The sequence below is a fragment of the Borostomias antarcticus genome (genome assembly GCF_949987555.1).
Source record: "Borostomias antarcticus genome assembly, chromosome: 1".
NCBI classification, from domain to species: Eukaryota; Metazoa; Chordata; class Actinopteri; order Stomiiformes; family Stomiidae; genus Borostomias; species Borostomias antarcticus.
Window position 1 is genome coordinate 46,146,475 of NC_140234.1, and position 21,897 is coordinate 46,168,371.

At 42.9% G+C, this 21,897-nt stretch overlaps 1 protein-coding gene across 1 annotated transcript; it reads right to left on the reverse strand.

The window, feature by feature from the left end:
• Nucleotides 1-22: 22 nt before the first annotated feature.
• srpra (SRP receptor subunit alpha) lies at nucleotides 23-14,516 on the reverse strand. The gene is made up of 14 exons (XM_084440217.1): nucleotides 14,193-14,516; nucleotides 13,634-13,717; nucleotides 13,284-13,447; nucleotides 12,969-13,129; nucleotides 12,614-12,779; nucleotides 11,371-11,521; nucleotides 11,090-11,214; nucleotides 10,862-10,983; nucleotides 10,606-10,692; nucleotides 9,486-9,658; nucleotides 5,213-5,426; nucleotides 3,824-3,987; nucleotides 1,530-1,628; nucleotides 23-1,324 (listed from the first exon to the last, which is right to left on the reverse strand). Exons 1-14 carry the CDS (start codon nucleotides 14,313-14,315, stop codon nucleotides 1,196-1,198), a joined length of 1,962 nt encoding a protein of 653 aa, XP_084296343.1. The 5' UTR covers nucleotides 14,316-14,516; the 3' UTR covers nucleotides 23-1,195.
• Nucleotides 14,517-21,897: the final 7,381 nt, after the last annotated feature.

Consider the following 21,897-nt stretch of genomic DNA (forward strand, 5'->3'; position numbering starts at 1 on the left):
AAACAGGCGGTTTACAGGCTATCATAGCAGCTTTATTTAGAAATGGTTTACATTCTCATAAATTATGACAAATCGTCTCTATATAACTCTCAATTCTCTCATTGCACTAATGTAATTTAAACAGTCTGGAGAAATTTAAGACTTGTGTATTTGATCTCAAAATTACAAAGGGGAAAAATCAAGAGAGAAAAATAAATTATAGACCTATCTGTCCAATGGTCCACACATACAAAGTGTAGAATATTGAAGCTTCTGGAGGACATTTACAAAGGTTGTCACTTCTCAACTCAACTGCCACCACAAACTGAAGTATTTGAATCTACAACCAAACTCCACAGACAAAGAACCATGTTTGTGCTTTTCATAAAATAAAATAATAATACTAAGAATTATTATGATGATCTTGGTGTTAAGTGCCAAGGCAAAACATTCTGGATGACTTGTGCGCCTCACAGAGCCAAAGGGTCTAATGTACAATATTTTAAAAAGCACATATATGGTTCTTCATTGCAAGGATTTACTTGTTCCACTTGTTTGTTGGAGTCCATCCACACAGTGACAGAAAGACTGAGGATACTGGGTGAAATGCAGGCTTGTTGACCTGGTGACCAACTTCCACTGCTGTGGCTCAGTGGATAGATGGTCACCTGGACCTCAGCTTCAAGGAAACTGGGGAGGGATAGGGTAGGCACTATGGTCACTTAGCTTTCCTCTGGGACTGGGAGGCAGTCTTCAAATCTGACCTTGTTTCAGTGACAAGAAAAAACATCACAGAATGCCAAATGAGTTCTGTTAGAGTGAGAAAGAACAATATATTCTAGGTCTTTGATTGGCCATTAGTGAGGGAAAGTGTCAGTTTTACATTATATAACTTAATTGAATGTTGTCATTTAAAAGGTCAAGTTCAATTGAGGTACTGGTTTTGATTTGGCCCAAAAGTTGAAAGGTTATCCAAGGCAGTTTCCTCATAGCATAATTTCTCTTATCCATTCCAGTCTTGCTTGAAGGTCAAAGGGCAACCCCTGGCCTTGTTTCCCGGATGGCTGTGGGGGAGGAAGCCTTAGTGCATGTGAGTGGCGTTTGTTTCTTTGCTGTGATGTAGGGGGGGTTCGGTTAGAATGGGAGCTACAGTAGCAGAACTGGACATCTTGAAGCATGGTGTTGGTTTGCTTTTGTCATGACTGCGAACAACTCCTTAAGCCTTCATAAGGGCACTGACCACTGCACGGGCATTGAGACTGCGCAGGTCATTGTAGGTTTGCCCGGTGCCAACGAACACAATGGGCTGTCCCGTGGTGTAGGTCATGGAGATGGCAGCACCAACCTGGGGGTTGAAGGATAGGAATGTCAGTCTTTCCAACCAGAAAAAAACACAATTTTGAAACACAGCACTCCATAAACAGGTCATACATACAGAAGCAGTGAGCCACTTCCATCAATATAAACTATGGAGTTTTAACTACTATGAGAGAGGTTGGCCATTTATAGCATTTTCCTCAGTCAAGCACCAATCGTTATCTTTTGGGTACCTTGTCATCGATGGTGTCAAACTTGGTGAGAACGATCCCGTCGATGAGGCGAGGCTTATCGGACATGGAGTGATCAGCCAGCGCCTGGTTAAATTTCACCTGAAAACCCACACAGGTTAGTCATTGTTTTGTGGCAGACTAGAGCAAAACACATTTCCAATAAAGGCAATCAGTCTTTGAAAACCCTGGAGTGCAAACAATGGCAGCTGTGCAAATTTGTAGATTTATTTTATTTTTTTGTCATTTAATGGTTATGCAAAATCACCTCACGCTAACGGCAAAGGCTATTTGGCAACAGACATAATTGTCAAATTTTGTTAATTTGCTCACACAAGGTATCCAGAAATCAGTGGTGTGTCCAGTGAATGGATGGAATAATTGAACGAAGTGGCGCCACACAGGTGTGCCTTTCTCAAGCAAATCGGCTGTGCCACAATATAAAGAAATAGGTATGGGTGAGAATGGATGAATTAATTTTTGTTTCATGTCGGCTTTTCATGCATCGGTTAATAGGTTAAAGGTGTAGTAAAGGGAAAATGCATGTTTAGCCCTGTTTTAAGGTTACTTATTATCATATACACTGGTTCAGATTAAAATGTTGACAAAACTAGCTAATTGCTCTACCACCGTTTTGGTCATACAATGGATGTGGATGGGCACTTTGAAAAATCTTTCAAAAACATGTTAAACTCTCGATTTCAAAGACAAGAAGCTCACCGAGGAGGTAATTGGTGTCCGTTGGTGTTCTGACATCAAATTCGCTGCAAAGTATGAATCCCTTAGGGTTTTATTGATCATTTTATGAAATCCATTGACTTGTATTGACGCGACCGTTGTAGATGTGTAGATCAATCCGCAGAGGGGATTCAGGAAGCGGAACTACTTACGGTAGCTATTGTTATTGTTTATGTTGCTAGGCTACCTAATTTGCTTTATGCTTACTTTATGGCAAATTATTTGTCAGAACCTCGGTGAGTTTCTTGTCTTTGGAATTGAGAGTTTAACATGTTTTTGAAAGATTTTTCAAGATGCCCACCCACATCCATTGTATGACCAAAACGGTGGTAGAGCAATTATCAGACTTTCTCAAAAGTGCTAGTTTTGTTAACGTTTTGATTTGAACTATTGTATATGATCATAAGTAACCTTAAAACAGGGCTAAACATGCATTTTCCCTTTTCTACTCCTTTAACACAAAATATCAACAACTGGTGTGAGCCAATGTTTAGTCGACAGGACAGGTTGGCAAACAGATCCAACGTTTTTCTGAGGACCGTATTGTAGTACTCCCCCGATATAAACATCTGAAACACATTGGTGACCAAATGCTCCATCTATCGCACTCCTGGCTGTTGACAGCAACCGATTAAATTAATGCTTGGGGCAATATATGTATAATATTTAAGTATATAAGCCACGTCTAATGGATAACCATTGTCTCCTGTAAGTACACCCAAGTTGCGCGCTCCCTCGCATAACAGTGCCATATACTGTACATGGACCACAACGTGTTTCCACTCCAAATGTTCAGGTGGTTTGCGGTGTGAGAGGTTAGGCTACACCACTCATGTCTTGGCTTAATGCCATACATTGCCCGCCTCTTCCCCGAGGCAGTATGAATCGCTCCCTTACATTTCAAGGTCTACTGACTTCTCTTAACACCAAATTAAGCAACATTTTCATGAGTTTGAGTTGAATGTTGATGACAGCTCTTTTGCATGCCATTGCATGTGCCCAATGAAAACATTCTCAGCAATGTTTTATTTATTATTTAATGAATTCATTTAGTTTTCTGCACCCCCTGTGAAAGTTTCCAGTTCCAGAGTCTGATGGCATGAATGGATGCGCTTTGCCTCCTGACATTCCCATGAACAGCTCCACCTACTAAGTCATATTTGTGCAATTCTGGCAAATGTCCCTTCAGGTGGCACAAAAATTCCAAAATGCCTATTCCCTTAGCCTTCAACTATAGCGCCAGTGATGTGACCATTATTGGGCCCTGAATCAACAAATAAGCATAATGCGATGGCGCTGCCCTCAGCAGGACAGTTAAGATATATACAACCCCTAACTATTACTCTGTAGATCTGAATGGATTGGAAAAAGAACAAGCAAAAAATAAAAAATAAATTCACAGAGGGAAAGGTGGGCTTATCGTTGACATCGTCATTCGATCTCTTAAATCCTATCTTATCCACACAAGTGTCTAGTGAGTAGGGGCTAGCTAGGGGGTGTTTATGGGCCCGGCCAAAAGATAAGACTACAGAGCCTGTAGAACCTTGCGGCGGTCTTACCAGCTGATCCACTGCCTCGTTGCCCACCAGAGCCTCCCCAACAAAGAGCACCAGGTCAGGCATGTTGATTGCGATCAGCTTGGCCAGGGCCGTCATCAGCGGTCCGTTGTCCTGCATGCGTCCAGCGGTGTCCACCAGCACCACATCAAAGGCCTGGTTACGGGCTGAGAAAACAAGATGGCAGGAGGAAACACTGGGAATTTCACTTAGTTTGAGAAGGTTTTGAAATGTGTTGTTGCCTAGGCTGTCATCTCTCATAGCAACCTTTCCTATATGCAGGAAACACTACTGGCCCGTCCTCTTAAAACACAGTGAAAGAGCCCGGGAGAAATGTCAGATCTTCTCCTCTAAGGCTTTTCTAAGACGGCAGTAGTGTGGAATAAAGTGCTGCGTAACATTGGCATAGGGGCGGAGCCAGTGCCTACCTTTCAAATACAGCTGTATTTAAACATAATGCCATCGGGAGCGTATAGTTGGGACTAATGAAAAACTCATCCAGCCCAGAAAAGGGGAGTTAACATGGAAGAAAGTCCAAGCAAATCTAAATTGAACTTTGCGTCAGATATGCTACCAACAGCTCGACAGCTGCGGTCAGTGACCAATCAGAGGCCAAATCAGCCTCCCGACACAGTCCACTATCTGCGTGGGCCAATCAATACTTTGCGCATAAAATTCAAGAGTCTTTTCATTGGTGTCCAGACCGTCCACGAATATCAACGCTCTATCTCTCACTAAGACTAAGAAAGTGGATCACATCACTCCAGTTCCAAGGTCCTTACATTGGCTTTCTGTCTATCAAAGAATTGACTTTAAAATACTGCTGTTGGTTTAGAAAGCACTGAATGGTTTAGGGCCAAAATATATTTCTGATCTGCTGCTACATTATGAACCATCCAGACCTCTCAGGTCGTCTGGCACAGGCGTGCTTTCTGTCCCCAGAGTTAAAACAAAACATGGAGAAGCAGTGTTCAGTTTTTATGCTCCACATATCTGGAACAAACTTCCAGAAAACGGCAGGTCTGCTGCAACTCTCAGTTCTTTTAAATCAAGACTGAACACTTTTCTTTTTGCTGCTTTTTATAAATTAAATAATTATTCATTCATACACTGCACTGTACTTTTATTCCTGTATTTTATTTTCCTACATTTTGTTTTAAAAGTCATTTTTTTGCATTTTGTTTTATATGACCTTTAAGGTATTTCTTGCACTTTGTCTTGATGCTTTTAATGTCTCATGTAAAGCACTTTGAATTGCCTTGTTGCTGAAATGTGCTATACAAATAAACTTGCCTTGCCTTCCCAGAAGTTCTCGCCACGGTGAGAACTCGGAATAAATACGCATTAAATTGGTAAGTGAGGAATTGAACTCTGCTCTGCTATGATATTTACCATAAGCGATAGCCTCCATAGCGATGCCCGCCGCATCCTTCCCGTAGCCCTTCTCATAGAGCTGCACTACGGGCCGGCCCCCGTGGTCCTGGGGGGGGTGCAGAGAGTTAAGGCGCCTCTGGTGGGTCCTCAGCTGCTCCACCGCGCCGGCACGGAACGTGTCACACGCCGCGATCAGCACAGTAAAGCCATTCTCGATCAGCCAGAAGGAGATCTGGAACCGAAAGCACCAAGGGAGAGGATATGTACTTCTTTTTCTTACTTCACTCTTAATACATCAAATTTGGTTTGATATAGGCTAGGCCAGGTTGCACTAGTCAACACATTGCTACATTAAAAGGGTTCTGACAATGATAAACACTATATTTGGTGGCCTTAGGCCTATCTTTTACATTGAAATGTGCCAACCACAACCCACCATTGTCTTGCCCTTTTCCATATGTGTTCATTATGGCCCTGGACACATATAAAAGACTGCGACTAATGTGTTCAGGCGGCCGCTAGCAGACCTGGCACAACTTATGGTGCTGACTTTTATCTTCAGGTGTCTGGGGTGGCTATGGGATCAAAAATGTCCCCTAGCTTCGCCTCCCTCTACGTTGGACATTTTGTAGGCAGAAGTGGTCTTTAACCAGCAGACCAATCCGTACATTAAATACATATCACACTGGAGACGGTATTTGGACGATATTTTCTTTGTTTGGACGGGGACAGAGACACAACTGAAAGAATTCCATGAACTCATGAACCACAGTAATGAACATCTTAAATTTTCTATCACTGTGGACACAGAAAAAATGAACTTTTTGGACATTCTGATTAAGAGAGAGGGACATGTTGTTAAAACTGATCCATACCGTAAAAGCACAGACAGAAACTCTCTACTACATAGGGAATCGTACCACCCAACATTTCTGAAGAAGAATCTTCCTATTTCGCAGTTTAACCGTATCCGACGGATTTGTAGTTCCAATGATGACTTTCACAAACAATCGACAGATCTCAAAGATCGTTTTAGGGACAGGGGCTACAAGGAGGACTGGATCATGGGGGCAGCTACACGTTTTAATAATATGTCCCGGACTGAATGTCTGCAGAGAAAGGAACCAAAACAGTCAGACCCCAGAATCACTTGCTGTGTTCAATACTCTCCTATAGGGAGCGAGATTGAGAAGATTATAAAAAAACATTGGTACATCCTGGACACAGACCCCTCTTTAAAGGGATGTGGGTTTGACAAGCCTCCCACTCTAGTCTACAAAAGACCACCTAATCTACGCAACATGCTTGTGAGAGCTGATATGCCTCCCCCTGCCTCGACACATTTTTTAAGTCAGATCCCTAATGGGAATTATAGATGCGGCAACTGTATCCAGTGCAATTTCACACACAAAACACACACATTCAACCACCCGTACTCAGGAAAGGTGTACAACATCAAAGGCCTCATTTCCTGTAAAACACAAAACGTAATCTATATGCTGAGATGCCCATGTGGCCTTGTCTACATAGGAAAGACAACAAGAGCACTTAAAACCAGAATCACAGAACATAGGAGTGCCATTCGCAACCAAGATCCATCTAGTCCTGTAGCTGCTCATTTTACAAAGGCTAGACACAATGTGTGCACTCTTAGATACATAGGTATAGAAGCGGTTAAATGCCCTCGTAGAGGAGGAGATATAGAGACACTACTATTAAGACGAGAACTATATTGGATTTATACACTGAACACCCTTGCTCCAAGAGGTATGAATGAAGACTTCAGCATTAGACCTTATCTGTAATTCTGTAGGGTGGTACTGTGACTGTGTTTATGTGTTCTGTGCTTTCGCTCTATATTTATACGAATACTTGACTGAAATTGTCTAAAGCTGAAACTGTAGGGTCCTTTCTATATATGTTGAACATGGATATTGTAATATTGTAATTTTGCTTATGGATGCTTTTTTGATACTTCAAATGCACTTAGCCACTGGTAACTGATTTAGGATGACTTGTGTTTTCTAAAATACAGTGGAATTTTTGAACATGTTGTATAATATGCATGCACCATAGATTATATTTTTTAATGCACAGAGTGAACTGTATCAGGAGTCAGGTGACCCTGTTACTTAGCACAATGGGTTTCACCTGGCTAAAGAAAAGTGGTTAATTGTCTAGCCCATTAGGGATATGTGACCCTGAGATACCATATAAATGTTTGGTGTGGCTGTTTATCCAGTTGTCTGAGTAAGAGCGTTGTCGCTCGAAACGTCACTCATATTTTGTATCCATAAATAATCTTAAATGGGAGCTACAGTGTGCGGACTCTTACTTTCTTTGTTACACAACTTTTTTTCTCCACATATATGCAAAAGCAGGAGTGAAGCACCACACCTTCGACCGTGGTTGTACACTCATCTGTACGCTCTGTGCCTGCGCAGCGACTGGTGCCCAATATACAGTATATATAAAATATACTTTTGTATTGGCCTACATAAGAATTTGGCAATGTTTTTTTTCTCCAAAAGCTTTAATGTAAAATATTAATTTGGCTGTTATGGCTTAATATTAGCCAAGAATTGCCAGACCCAATTTGCAAAAATGTGAAGGGTCTGGAAATGCTTATGAGTTTATTTTCAATCTCCAAGGGGCGATATCAACGGACATAGATCAAAATTCCTCAACGCAATTGGATAGACATATAACCAATCAGAGCAACGAAACGTGGGTTATTCATCGTATCAAGTGGGAACAGTCATTCTATCAAACCCGACCCATATTAGATAAACTTTATTGGCCTGGCAAATATCCACCAGGTGGAAATTGGTCTGAATGGGAGCGTTACCAGACTGAAATGTGGAGAGAAACAGGATGTGAGTTCATGTGATCAGGCTGAGGAAGCCAGGCTATAATAATAAAGCCTACTTCTCAAAATCTCATTTATGACCATGGATGTGGGACAGCCACAGAAAAAAAAACTGATGCACAAAAATGATTTAAGGCTGCTTTGTTAAATTAGTATTCTAAACATATATTTAATGCCACGCTGAAAGCTTTGACAAACAATCTGCCATTATGTCTAATAGTGGGGGAATGTACATGGACGGCGCCAGGATTTTTTCTCTCCAGGGGCTAAGGAGGGGCTTGACCAATACATGGGGGTGCTAAGAAAAAAGTAGATTTTCATGACAAGGGCGTAGGAATGATTTTGACATTAAACACGCCGTCCTCAAACTCACAGCGGGAGAAAGGGTCACATTAACTACACAACAAGTGAAAGTTGGTGGTGATTGGCCAATATTCAAACACTGTCAAAACGAACTACCCTCGTCCCTCGCGTGTTGTGTTCAAAATAAGTTTCAAATGTACTTTTTTTTCTCCACCCGCCCGTACACCGACACGCCCCCCCCTCCCCCGGTTTCTACGCCTATAGATGCAAACAATTAAATCAAAGAATTTGCTAGAATCTGTGATATTTATTCGATCTAGACCTAAGGCTAATAATACATACAGCGAAAACATCCGAGCAGGGTTTTCAGCTGACTGATTGCCAATATTCAACATGCCAACAAGAACATGTAACATGTCCCCCTCGTCTAGACTTAAGTCTCTTTTCTTTCGAATTACAAAACGATCCATTATGAATGACTGGCTAACATACGAGCACACCCTCACATCAGAGCGACTCGTCTGGCGAGGTGAGCCGTTAGGCTCGTAGGCATAGTAACCAGACCAGACCCCACCACGTGCATGTAAATCGCAGGGTACCTGTAGCACGAGCGCACAACCATGGGACCTGATTATGAAGAGAGAATGGCTGATTATGAACCTTTACTTAAAATATACCCAAATGTTTGAGGGGGCTTAACCGGGGCTAAGCAGATTTGTGACGAGGCTATAGCCCTGCCTAGCCCCGGTGTAGCGCCGTCCCTGGGAATGTAAGAAATTAACCTAATCATCAAAAATTCTGGAAGGCCCCTTTAAGTAGACTACATCGTTGACCTCTCTGGGTCTGGCTTCCCAGGTGAAGTTAGGTGTGAATTGGTACACTCATACTTTCTTTGAGGTCAGCCACTCCCATATCACATAGAGGAAGTATAATAACTGTCACTGTTGCAACAATGCAATACAGAGATGTTTGTGTAGCAAGGAGAGTTCAGGGGTTGGATTGGTGGTCTGAAAACCCAGGTTCCAAATCCCTCCTAAAACAGTTGAAATAGCGGACGCTTAGCGACAGGTCATACTAGCACTAGCCAGTAGAGGTCGGAGTGCGTGAGAGGGGTCTCACCTTGGCCAGGTTAGTGGACTTGCCGACCCCATTGACCCCACAGAAGGTTATGATGAAGGGCCGGCGCTGGCTGCGGGCCTCCAGGACGTCCCGGAGGATGTCCACACGCCTCTTAGGCTGCAGGATCTGGACCAGGGATTCCTGCAGGGCCTGCTTTACAGTGGAGGCCACAGCTAGATAAAGATAGAGACAGGGAATGGTTTTAGCAGAAGCTTGCCGGTACACTATAAGCTCTTATAGCTCAATTAAAATCCCCATTTAGTGTTTCAAACTGGATCCTTTATCGAGAGAGTTTCAGAATATAAATATCTGGGCATTTGGCTCGATGATAAATTAACATTCAAATTTCATATTGATAATCTTGTGACCAAACTACGGCAGAAAATTGGCTTCTTATATAGGAACAGAACTAGCTTTCCAATGCTTTGTAGAAAGAGGATTATCGAAGCAGTCTTTTTATCTGTCCTGGACTATGGTGATGTAGTCTATAGACATGCCTCTGCTTCTACTCTCAGATCTTTAGACACTGTCTACCACTCAGCTCTTAGATTCATTACAGGAGATAGCTATAACACCCTGTATGAAAAGGTTGGCTGGCCGTCCCTTTCTATGAGACGTGAGAAACATTGGTTTTTATTTATTTTTAAAGCTCTTATTGGTAAGCAACCACCTTATATTACTTTTATGCTGGATTGGAACTCTGGGTCTTATCTAACCCGTTCCAGTGAGGTGCTCCTGCTCAAGGTTCCCAGAGCTCGTTCCAACCTAGGAATGACTGCTTTTACTGTCAGTGCTCCAAACTCCTGGAATGCCCTCCAAAGCACTTTTAAAATGGCTACCCTCCCTTCGTTTGGTCATTTTAGAACTATGGTTTCTGAATTTTGCACATCTTACTGTAATTGTCTTTAGCTGTATTTCTTGTTCTGTTCTTATTTATTTTAACTTATTTTACTCTATTTTCATGTTGTGCTTTTAGTGTTATTGCCTTACCTCTGTTTTATTCATGTTTTATCTCTTTTACTCGTCGTCACTGTAAATGAGGGCAACCTCAGTGTCCTTCGAGTTTAAATAAAGGTTATTGTTGTTATTGTTATTGTTGTTTCAGTCGCATGCTACTCACTGGTGAAAGTGCCCATGACTTTGCCCTCCAGCTTCTTGGCTACAGAGTCACAGAGCTGGGAGGAAATTTCAGCTGCTACATTCTTCGCTGTATAACAACAAATTAAAGGAAAATGTGAATTATGACCGGAGCTTGTCATTTTCTACAGAAGCTTTTGTGTTGAGCAAACAGCTATATTGTCTATGTATTTAGACAAGTGGAGTGGAGCACATTGAAGGTGTAGAATTCCACAAAGGAAACGTGATTAGTGTCATACCGATGAGGTGGTCCCTCATCTTGTCCAGCACTGGCTCCATGTCCTCCTGACTCAGGCTCTTGGAGCCCACCAGGCCCTTGAGCATCCCAAACATGCCCCCGAAACCACCCCCCTTCTTAAAGCTGTGAGAAAAATAAGAAATTAACACAGGATGATAACGCCACTCTTATATTCCCTCCACTGAACAAAATTATTGTGGGCCGAAATCTGAAATGATCTGCGTCTCACCTCTTCTTGGTGTCAGCAACAACCACTCTCTCCTCCTCCTCCTCTTCCATCTCCTCGTCCTCTCCATCGCTGGACTCGTAGTCCACTGAGAGCAAGTCGCCCTTCATCGAGCTTAGCTGCATGCCCTGAATAGGTGACAAGGGTATTATTTACGGCTTCAACCAAAGTACAACCATATGGCGACATACCAATGCATGCCTGAAAGTAGTACGCTATAGATAACTAAACTACCGTTATGTCACTATACCCTCTGACTAGACAGATTCTGAACAGGCACATACCGGGTCAGCTTGAGCATCTTGGCCCTGGTCCCCTGCTTCATGGGCACTGTTGCCATTGCTCTCGCTGTAGTCCAGTTCCTTAGTGCCTTTGCCACCCAGAACCCACACGCGCTTCTCCTTCCCCTTGGGCTTCTGGGGCTTGGGAGACTTACTAGGAAGAGAAAAGAAATCACATCCGAGGTGAGACTGAGGAGATTGAATGTCGACCCTGTGACCACTGTGCTCCTTTTCCTGAAGTATTTGGAGTTTGTTTGGTCATGTTGGCTCTGTAGTCTGCACTGATGCTCTTTGGATTTGAAATGATACAGTGACTATGGGGTTAAAGTGCAGACTGTCAACCCTAATTTGAGGGTATTTTCATCCATACTGAGTGAACTGTTTAGAAATGCACCCCTTTTGTAAAAAGTCCCCCCATTTTATGGTGACAAAAGTATTTGGACAGGTCAATATTATGTTGAAAGCTGGAGATTATAACATTAAGTTATAATCTCAATCTTTTTCATATAACAAAATGTTAGTTTTGCCTACTATCTATTGCTGATTGAGGTAATATAATGATTCAGCCTACCCTCAACTTTCATTAAAAGCCTTTCAATTTGCAGTTCTGAGAACTTTTTCGTTAAACAGCAGAACTAATAAGGGTGGGAATCTCTAGGCACCTCACAATTCTATTCCGATTCAGAGGGCAACAATGCGATTATAAAACGATTATCGATGCGCATCGGCATTCTTTATTGGCGTCTCATGTTTGTTGTGTTCCCAATATATTTCATTTTAGCTCAACACAACTTGCATACTGTGTGGCTCTTCTCCAGGTCTTTTTTCCCTTCAACTTCATAGAGGCCAAAGTACTTCCATACAGTACATTCGCTTTTCAAGCAGATTTCTTTCTCATGCTCAGCCATCTTCACCAAAACACAAACGTAAACACAACGCACATGTTTGTTTAACGTCCGTTACGTAACTTACAATTCACCAACTTTTTTTTTGACGTTTCACCATCAAGCCGCAAGAAATTTACGTTTACAGCGTGGGCCTTAAAAAAAATGATGCATAGTTAAAGAGAGAATTGTGATGCATCTCACAACCCCCCCCCGCCCCCACACACTCCTAAGAGCTAAACTGGGAAGTTTGAGATTATCACTAAGTATTCATGTTCAAAACTTGCCAAACTGCCTGAAATCATTGACATCATCAGATGCTGGGTCTCCATCTTCTGTATGTCGGCATACATCTTTCTCACCTGGGTTTCTCCACTGGAGCCACCGTACGCTTGCGGAAGAACTCCTCTCTCTTCTTTTGTATGATCTCCTCCTGGGTCAATCCCTGGTTACCGTTCTCCATGGCCTTCTGGACCCCACAGCCCGACGCCTTGGCTTGATCCCCTTTCACCAGCTCAGCTGCAGGAGCTGGAGAGAGAAAAACATGGATGACCATGGGGTATACATACATCCAAGAGGAGCACAAACGAGAGAGCTGTTCCAATTACCATTACAGTTCCATTACCAGTCAACTTAATAACATCTTATTTGAAGTCTACAATGTTGAGATAATCTCTCCTCCAAAGATACCTCTCGCCTTTTTGTTCAGAGAATTACCCTCTTTTTTGGCATTCTTATTCTTCTTGCCACCCTGTTCCTTGGCCTTTTCCCCTCCCTTTGTCTCAATCATGGACCTCACAGTTTTCTGACTCTTCAGGGACTCGTTGAAGGTCCGCATGGAGACAGGGCCTCGAGCTTTGCTGCTCTCTTCCGCCTCCCTGATGAATAAAGCACCATGCATTAATACTGAACCGCATATGATTGGATATTGGATGATAGGATGCAATGTCATACCACTACTCATGAGACTTGAGCCTGTGCTATAATCAAGGTTGTGTTATCCAACTGAAGAGATGAGTTTGGACTGCTTACTGAAGAAGCTGCTTGAAGTCATCCTCAAACTCAAAATTGGTGTTCAAAAGTTTGAGAGCACCCTTCTGCTCCAGTTCATTCTTGTAGCGATCCCTGAAATGAAGCTGCACATCATCTATGAACTTGTCCACATATGTTAAGGTCAGGATTTTTTGAAAACCCACCTGAGCAAAAAGAGAGAAATGTAGTCAGCTTGGCATTCCTACTATAATTAAATGTTGGGGTGAAAATTGCACAGTACTAGTCTATGTCAAAGCCAGACGAGATATTCTGGGACCTTTTCATCAATACAAATACTAGCTAGCACTGTGGTATCTCACCACAGTTATCAATTGTTGTTGGAAACTTACCACAAAAACCAACTCAAACTCATTGTCCAGCTTGTATTTAAGACTCAGGGCATCATGAGTAAATGAATTGTTTCCACTGCGTTCCTGGAACATTCAGGGGGAAATTAGTGTTAGCTAAGTTATATCTATTTCACGTTTCATCACTTTATGAACACTTAAATTCATGCACTGGATAACTTTCACTCTTTCAATACTCTGGATCTAACCCCTAGCAGTGAATGAAAAGCCAGAGCAACAGCCTGTGCGAGTGTCGCCTCAAGTTGACCACTTCCCAGTGCTGCATGTATATTACGCAATCAGCGAGTCACTTAGCTAGCTAGCCAGCTAACGTTACTTTTGCTACTGTGTAGAGTAACATCTGACTGTCTTAAAAAGTCGGCAGAATCGCTCGGAGACACATGAAATAAACATTAAGTGCATTTTGTATAATCTGAGCTAAGATGCCTACATTAACAGCGATAACGTGTATCCCTGGGGTGTTAATGAAATATTTGCTATAATGACACATGGCTGCGTAGCACGATAACATGACAGCTGTCACTTGATTTCTGTGTTTTACCTGTAGGATAACTGAGCGGATCAGCGCATTGACAGGCCCAGCGAAGGATTCAGAAACCCCAGCTCCCTGAAAACACCACAACACTATGCCCCCCTTACTGAAGATGGTGAAGAAATCCAGCATCTTGCCACCACGATAGCTACACGAGATAATACCAAGCAGGTAAACAAAACAAACAAAAATGTTCAAACGAAAAAACACAATAAATTAATGTTCATATGAATCTTTCCAGTGTCCTCTCTACTTCAAAGAGGAAACATTAACAGTATCTATCGGACTGATTAGAAAGTCCTCATCCACCGCCGCAATAACGTTGATGTTTTAGACACGTCAGTTGCAGGTCAAGGAAGTGACGCACTCTTCCGGGAATTTTCCAACGTAAGGCTGCGCCGCAGGCTGCGCATTATGCGCAGTTCATGGACGCAACTCTCTAAAATTTTGCTCGGAACTAGTAGGCTACCCTGGGCTACCCGTTGTATGGCCCAGTCCCAATGTCCCCCCCAAGCCCCCAGGATTCGAAATCTAAAGTGAAGGCCTATTGAACCCATGGATGTATTAATATAACTGGATACAGCCACTCCATTCACTGGCCGCTATCAACAATGAAGCCCTATTGAACCGCGCCATCTTGGCAAATTTGTAGTCATTTGACTATTTCCGGTGACTTTTGACTTGCGCAGTTGTGCTTTTCTGGCCTTCCGGTGACTTTTGACTTGCGCAGTTGAGCTTCTCTGGCCGACGCGCGTCCACGAAAAAGTTCACATTTATCTGAAATGTAGACGCACGTTCCCGGCTCTCTCGGCTCTCCCCGCTTTGATTTAGCAATGAAAACCGGCTTGCATATTAACCTGTTTTTGTCAAATATATCAATTGGAGAAATTATTTTTTCATCCAGGCATCTTAGTTTTAACAGGTTAAATATAACTGAACATGTTTCGTTTGCTAGTAGATGGTATTCATTCCGTTCGCGATAACGTTATTGCAGCCAGGCTAAATTCCTCCAGGGAGCCAGTGACAGGCGAGTTGAAGAGCTTCACTCCCCGCCAGCAGGAGCATTGGCCGCGGCTACCGCATCTCGGATAACCCGCTGAGTTCGTGGCTGCTATTTCACACTCGCCCTTGATCAATCCCAATACCGATCCATGGTAATAATGAATCAATAGTTCAGATCAGATCGGCAGTGCTGCATGCATGTTACAACATCATTGTTAGCTTTATTAACATAACCATAGCCTACATTTATCTCTCTAACGTTAGGCTATCCATCTTACACCAGTCGGCCATTCGATAGCTGGAAGCGGTCAACGCCAACGTTGACTGAAAACACCCAAACTCAGTGTATCGTTTCATCTTCATGCTACACATCAACTCCTTTACAGTGTATGTGAATAAATTCCTGTTATTCTAAAAATATCCCATTTCTGTCCATTCCTGGAAAAGGCTAATAATTGCTGTCAAATGATCACTCCAGTTTATCAACGTATCCCACTACCATTTCAACTATGCACAGGAGATTGTCTTATATATATATGTGTGTGTATGGAGCAATTGTTTTTAATGTCCGACTTTTGTCTGTGCTGTTCAGTAAATGTGCATCTGTCCTAATTTATTGTAGCCTATCTACTACACAACCTAGTTCAACTTTATGAATCTTCCGCGGCGTGATCATTTCCAAACCAAATTGCGGGGGGGGGGGGGGGGGGATTCATAAATTTGAACTAGGTTGTGTAGTAGATAGATAGGCTACAGTAAATTAGGACAGATGCACATTTACTGAACAGCACAGACAAAAGTCGGACATTAAAAACAATTGCTCCATACACACATATATATATATATATATATATAATGTTTCACATTTCGTTTTAATGCTTTTAATGTCTAATTTGTAATGCTTTTAATGCCCCCCCCCCCCCCCCCCCCCCCGCAATTTGGTTTGAAAATGCTCCCTATTTCTGAGGTCCCAAGGTTGGTGAGTATGGCAAGCTATAAGCTATTAATACAAGCATACCGCTCAAAAAGGGCTTAATACATACAACAAACTGATCAGGCTAATCATTTTTTAATGAAAATGACCACAAGACAACCTCCTGTGCATAGTTGAAATGGTAGTGGGATACGGTGATAAACTGGAGTGATCATTTGACAGCAATTATTAGCCTTTTCCAGGAATGGACAGAAATGGGATATTTTTAGAATAACAGGAATTTATTCACATACAATGTAAAGGAGTTGATGTGTAGCATGAAGATGAAACGATACACTGAGTTTGGGTGTTTTCAGTCAACGTTGGCGTTCACCGCTTCCATTTATCGAATGGCCGACTGGTGTAAGATGGATAGCCTAACGTTAGAGAGATAAATGTAGGCTATGGTTATGTTAATAAAGGTAACAATGATGTTGTAACATGCATGCAGCACTTCCGATCTGATCTGAACGATTGATTCATTGTTACCATGGATCGGTATTGGGATTGATCAAGGGCGAGTGTGAAATAGCAGCCAGGAACTCAGCGGGTTATCCGAGATGCGGTAGCCGCGGCCAAAGCTCCTGCTGGCGGGGAGTGAAGCTCTTCAACTCGCCTGTCACTGGCTCCCTGGAGGAATTTAGCCTGGCTGCAATAACGTTATCGCGAACGGAATGAATACAAAAGTCACCGGAAATAGTCAAATGACTACAAATTTGCCAAGATGGCGCGGTTCAATAGGGCTTCATTGTTGATATCGGTCAGTGAATGGAGTGGCTGTATCCAGTTCTATTAATACATCCATGGTCCCCCCTAAACCCTCAAGCCCTGAGCCCTCACAGACTTATTGACGTCACCTGGTAAAGTGGTTGAGTGCGAGAGGCTGCAAGGGCTCGAATTGGTATAAAAAGGAATGGGACAGCACTTGCGACATCACATTACATTAATGTGAAAACACATTTCTTACTATTGTGGGTGTGGGGCTTTTTATCAAATTTTCAATTTTACATGTTTTTCTTGTAGGCCTTCATGTAAATTAATTTTGGGCTGAGTCAAATCCCCTTTACATTATCCGAACTCTGTGTTACCCTCAAAACATGTCTGTTCAACTTGTTGAAATCATTTCATTTTGTAGTGATATGCGAACTACATTACTGCCTGTGATTCTTGTTTGTGATGAATCCAAAAGTATTTACTTAAGAAGGATAATATATTATGTATACACATTCCTGCACCTCACAACTCTTTCCATATTCATGTTGGAAATCTCAATTCAAAGAACACTGCACCGAAATGGGTGATTAATGTCATATTGCTTTTAACTGGGAAATCATAGAGCAACAGAAGTCGATGTAATTTATAACCATAGCCTACATATTTTTACACAAATCACATTATACAAACCCATGGGGTTAATAACCCATACTTAAAAATAATGAAACCAAAATAATCAAGGCTAATTGTGCAGATAAGCAAGTCCAACTGAAAACATATTTTGTTTTGTAACGTGAACATTAGGGTTGGTTGATCTGTCCGTGCTTGTTTATTGGCTGTTCTTCAGGTAACCCCTTGTTTCACGTCACAACGATATGAACTGTGGGTAATTCCCTTAGGTGAAGTCTGCAGAAGTGCAGACTTACGGTAAGGGGCCATAAAGGGCTCAAAATGTCTGCCAGAGAGCCCTCATGCACTTGCCGATTTGACATTTGGGACACCCCTAAGCCCTGAGAAATATGTTTTCACGTCAACGTAATGTGCTGTCCCATTCCTTTTTATACCAATTCGAGCCCTTGCAGCCTCTCGCACTCAACCACTTTACCAGGTGACGTCAATAAGTCTGTGAGGGCTCAGGGCTTGAGGGTTTAGGGGGGACATTGGGACTGGGCCATTGTGTTTAATTTGCCTTTTTCACCTTTTTCACTTTTTAACTTCAATGTTAAAAGTTCACTGTAAAAACACCACTTCAAGAACCGAAATAGTCAAAATAACAGGCTTAATACACTATCGGGGTTACAAACTCATCATTACCAGACTCCGATTGTTTTTCACTGCCGTTGTTTTCGCGTTTGGAAATACATGGAGGTGAATGAGCCATAGTTAGCCGTCAGCTGCATTCACTCCGATGTATTTCCAAACGCGAAAACAACGGCAGTGAAAAACAATCAGGCTGCGTTCCGAATCACATACTACCCTACTATATAGTATGCCAAAACAGGATGTAGTATGTCCCAATACATAGTATGCCACATGCAGTATGGCAAAAATACCAGGATGTCCTACTACATCCGGTCGTATTTTGCAGTATGCAAGCCAGCAGGCTTTTCTGGCTATTCTGACCCACAATCCTGTGCGCAGCGGAAATGTGCGTCACATGTGCGAGTCATGACAGCTGTAGACGAATGTCGCGTTATGGACAGCGACGGATGTGGGCAAATTTCAAGGCGCAAGGATTCCCCCCCCTTTCCGTCACCTACGGAAGAGCATTAGGGCCAACAGCTGAGTTTTTTATTTTTTTATTTCTAAGTTTCTGAGTTTAATGTCAGAAATTCTGACTTTTTTCTCAGAAGTTATTTCTGACTTTTTTCTCAGAAATTCAGAGTTTTTTTCTCAGAAATTCTGACTTTAATCTCAGAAATTCTGACTTTAATCTCAGAAGTTATTTCTGACTTTTTTCTCAGAAATTCTGACTTTACAGAGACAGAGTTTAAAGAGACAGAGTTTTTTTCTCAGAAATTCTGACTTTAAACTCAGAAGCTTAAAAAAATAATAAACTCAGTTGTTGGCCATAATGCTCTTCCGTAGTCACCAAAGCAGACTCTTCTGCTAGTGCTAAACATTGGTAAGTGACAGGATGAATATTTTATTATAATCCAATTATTGTTGTGGGTAAGCGGCCAATCGTCAGCATGTATTGCTTTTGTTTTGCTATTCTCATCCTCGATATTAGGCGATAGCCAAGTCAGCAAAGCACATGTTCAGTCACAATTATACTGTTAAAACTAAGATGCCTGGATAAAAAAAAAAAAGTTTTCCAACGGATATATTTGACGAAAGTAGATTAATCCGCCGAGGGACATGCTTTCTTCTACACAGTGGGCCAAACAATGAGGAGCACTCTTCTTTCTTCCCGTCTTATGAGAAAGGAAGTTGTGTGGAAGAACATCGGGTTGTTGAACACCAGGTGAGCAGCAGCTTTCTCCAGGAGTCTGATGGCCAACGCCACAGGGTGTCAGCAAGTACGGAGTTGCAGTAGTCCAGGCGAGAGATGACAACAGCTTGGATGAGCACAAGCGCTGAATCACACCCAGATTTCTTTCCTAGCATAACCTTTGATAAGAGAGCTGAGTATAAGCAAAAGCAAGGAGAATGATTATATCAGTGTACAATGAGCTGTGACGGGGAAGAATTACAATATTAATTAGATTTTCAATATGAATAATTTTAGGCCAAAATTAGTAACATGTGAGCTACAAATTACATGGCATGCTTAATTACACTACTCATGCATGATAGACCACTTTGATTTATAACGTGGCAAATGCTAAATATAGTGGCAGCTGCAAGCTGTTAGATAAGGAGACTATTCAAAGACGAGATAGAGACGAGATAAGGAGACTATTCAAAGACGAGATAGAGACGGGAATATAGTCAGACTTTAAGCTAATGACGCAACCGCCTCCCGCCACACCACTTGTCCCCACATAACTCCTCCCCCCAGTACACATCCTGTTCCCACAATTAACCCTTACAGGACATCTACCCTTTTAAAGCCCCATTATGTAGCGGTCCAGTTTTGTGCACTTTAGCGGCCCCTAAATGCCACTAGAGGGGAAAACGGTGTCTGCCGGCAAATTCTAAGAGGAGAGCTAAGAGTAGAACGTTCATGCGAGAGAAAACCGTGGCTCGTGGTCAAAAGTTACATAGTGCAAATACAGGCTGCCGGACCCCTCTGTGGGAATGGAAGAGGTGCTGTTCTCGCTATAATAATCCAGCACACCAATAGATCGACTTTGAAACTGATATTTTAAGATGAAATCAACAACATAGTGGGGTTTTAAGTAAGAAACATTTTTATATTACTTACCAACAGTAATGTCTTTGAAACCAAGAACACTTCCGAACTAAGAACTATGGAGCCACCAACACTCAGGTCCATTCTAAGGTCTAAAGGTCCAGTCTTATAGGTGGACGTGACTGCCTGCCTGAGGACGTGACATAAGTGGTGTTCTGGACCCCACCTGTCTGCTGGAGAATCTCTGTCTGTTTCTCAGGCCCCACTGCAGCCTGAGTCACTGGCTGGTGAGTCTCCCGCAGGTGAGCGCGGTTCCTTCTTAACAGTCCATAGTCTGTTCTCACCATGTAGGACCTAGGAGCTGCTGCATGCTCAGTTTCTGTTCCTTGAACGTTCTCTGTGGGCAGCCATACACTCTGACCTGGGTGTATGTCTGGGAGGGGACGTGCTCTGTGGTGCTGGTTGTAGCGCTGTTCTTGCCGCTCCTTCCCAAGCATTTCTGCTTTCCGGAACTGTCTGATGTTAGACCAGAGTGGAGCCATAGTCTGTGGCAGCTGAGGTAGGTTGGTGCGCAACTGTCTCCCCATTAGGAGCTGTGCTGGGGAGTAGCCACACTCCAGTGGAGTAGTGCGGTAGGAGAGCAGAGCCTTTATTTGATCTCCTCCTTCCTTCCACAGTTCTTTTACTGTAGCAACAGCGCGCTCCGCTTCACCGTTTGCCTGGGGATATCTGGGGCTGCTGGTGATGTGTATGAAGTCATACTCCTCAGCAAAGTCTTTGAAGAGGGCACATACATACTGCGGCCCATTGTCTGACATCACGATTTCTGGGACCCCATGGCGGCCTCAAGGCTGATATGACAGTGTTGGCTGTGGCTACCCGGAGGTGGGCCACTTCAGTGTAACAAGAAAAATAGTCAATGACCAGTAGGTAGGTCTCCTTCTCCCAGACATGCCAGTGCCTACTTGTTGCCAAGGCCTCTCGGGTATGGGTGTGGTCATCAGTGGTTCTCCTTGTGCTGTTCTGTTTTTGGCACAGGTGTTGCATTGTCCCACTTTCTGGCTGATGTGGACGGACAGTCCTGGCCACCAGACGGACTGACGGGCTCTGGCTCTACACTTAACTACTCCCTGGTGGTCCTCATGCAGAATGTCCAGTATCTAATTTCTCATCTCCTTAGGGATAACGATCCTCTGTCCTCTTAGTAGGAGGTTTCTAGGCATGGACAAGTTCTCTCTGTCCAGTATGCTCCAAGCTCCGGCGGTAGGTGACCCTTTTCTGGCCACTCCGTTTGACAATAGGCTATCAGTTTGCTACAGACAGGGTCGGCGTTCTGTTTTTCTGCGATCTCTTGGAGTCTGCCTTCTGTTGCTGGGAGGCTCTGTCTGATTAAATCAACAAAGACCCTGACCTCTGCCTCTTGTTCTTTCTCAGCTTGGCTGAATGTGTGTTCCACTGGTGCTCTAGACAGTGTGTCTGCTGTGATTAGCTGTTTACCTGGGACATGCACTACGTCGTAGGAGAACTTCAACAGCCTCAGGCGGAAGCTCAGGATTCTAGGAGGAAGCTCATCTAGCGCTTTGGTGCTTAGTACTGACAGCAGAGGCTTGTGATCTGTGATCCAGTGTAAACCTCAGACCCAGCAGGTAGGCGGTTCAACATTCCAAGGAGGACAAACGTTCACATGCCTAGGTTGCTACTAATGCCTCCTTTTCAATCTGGGCATT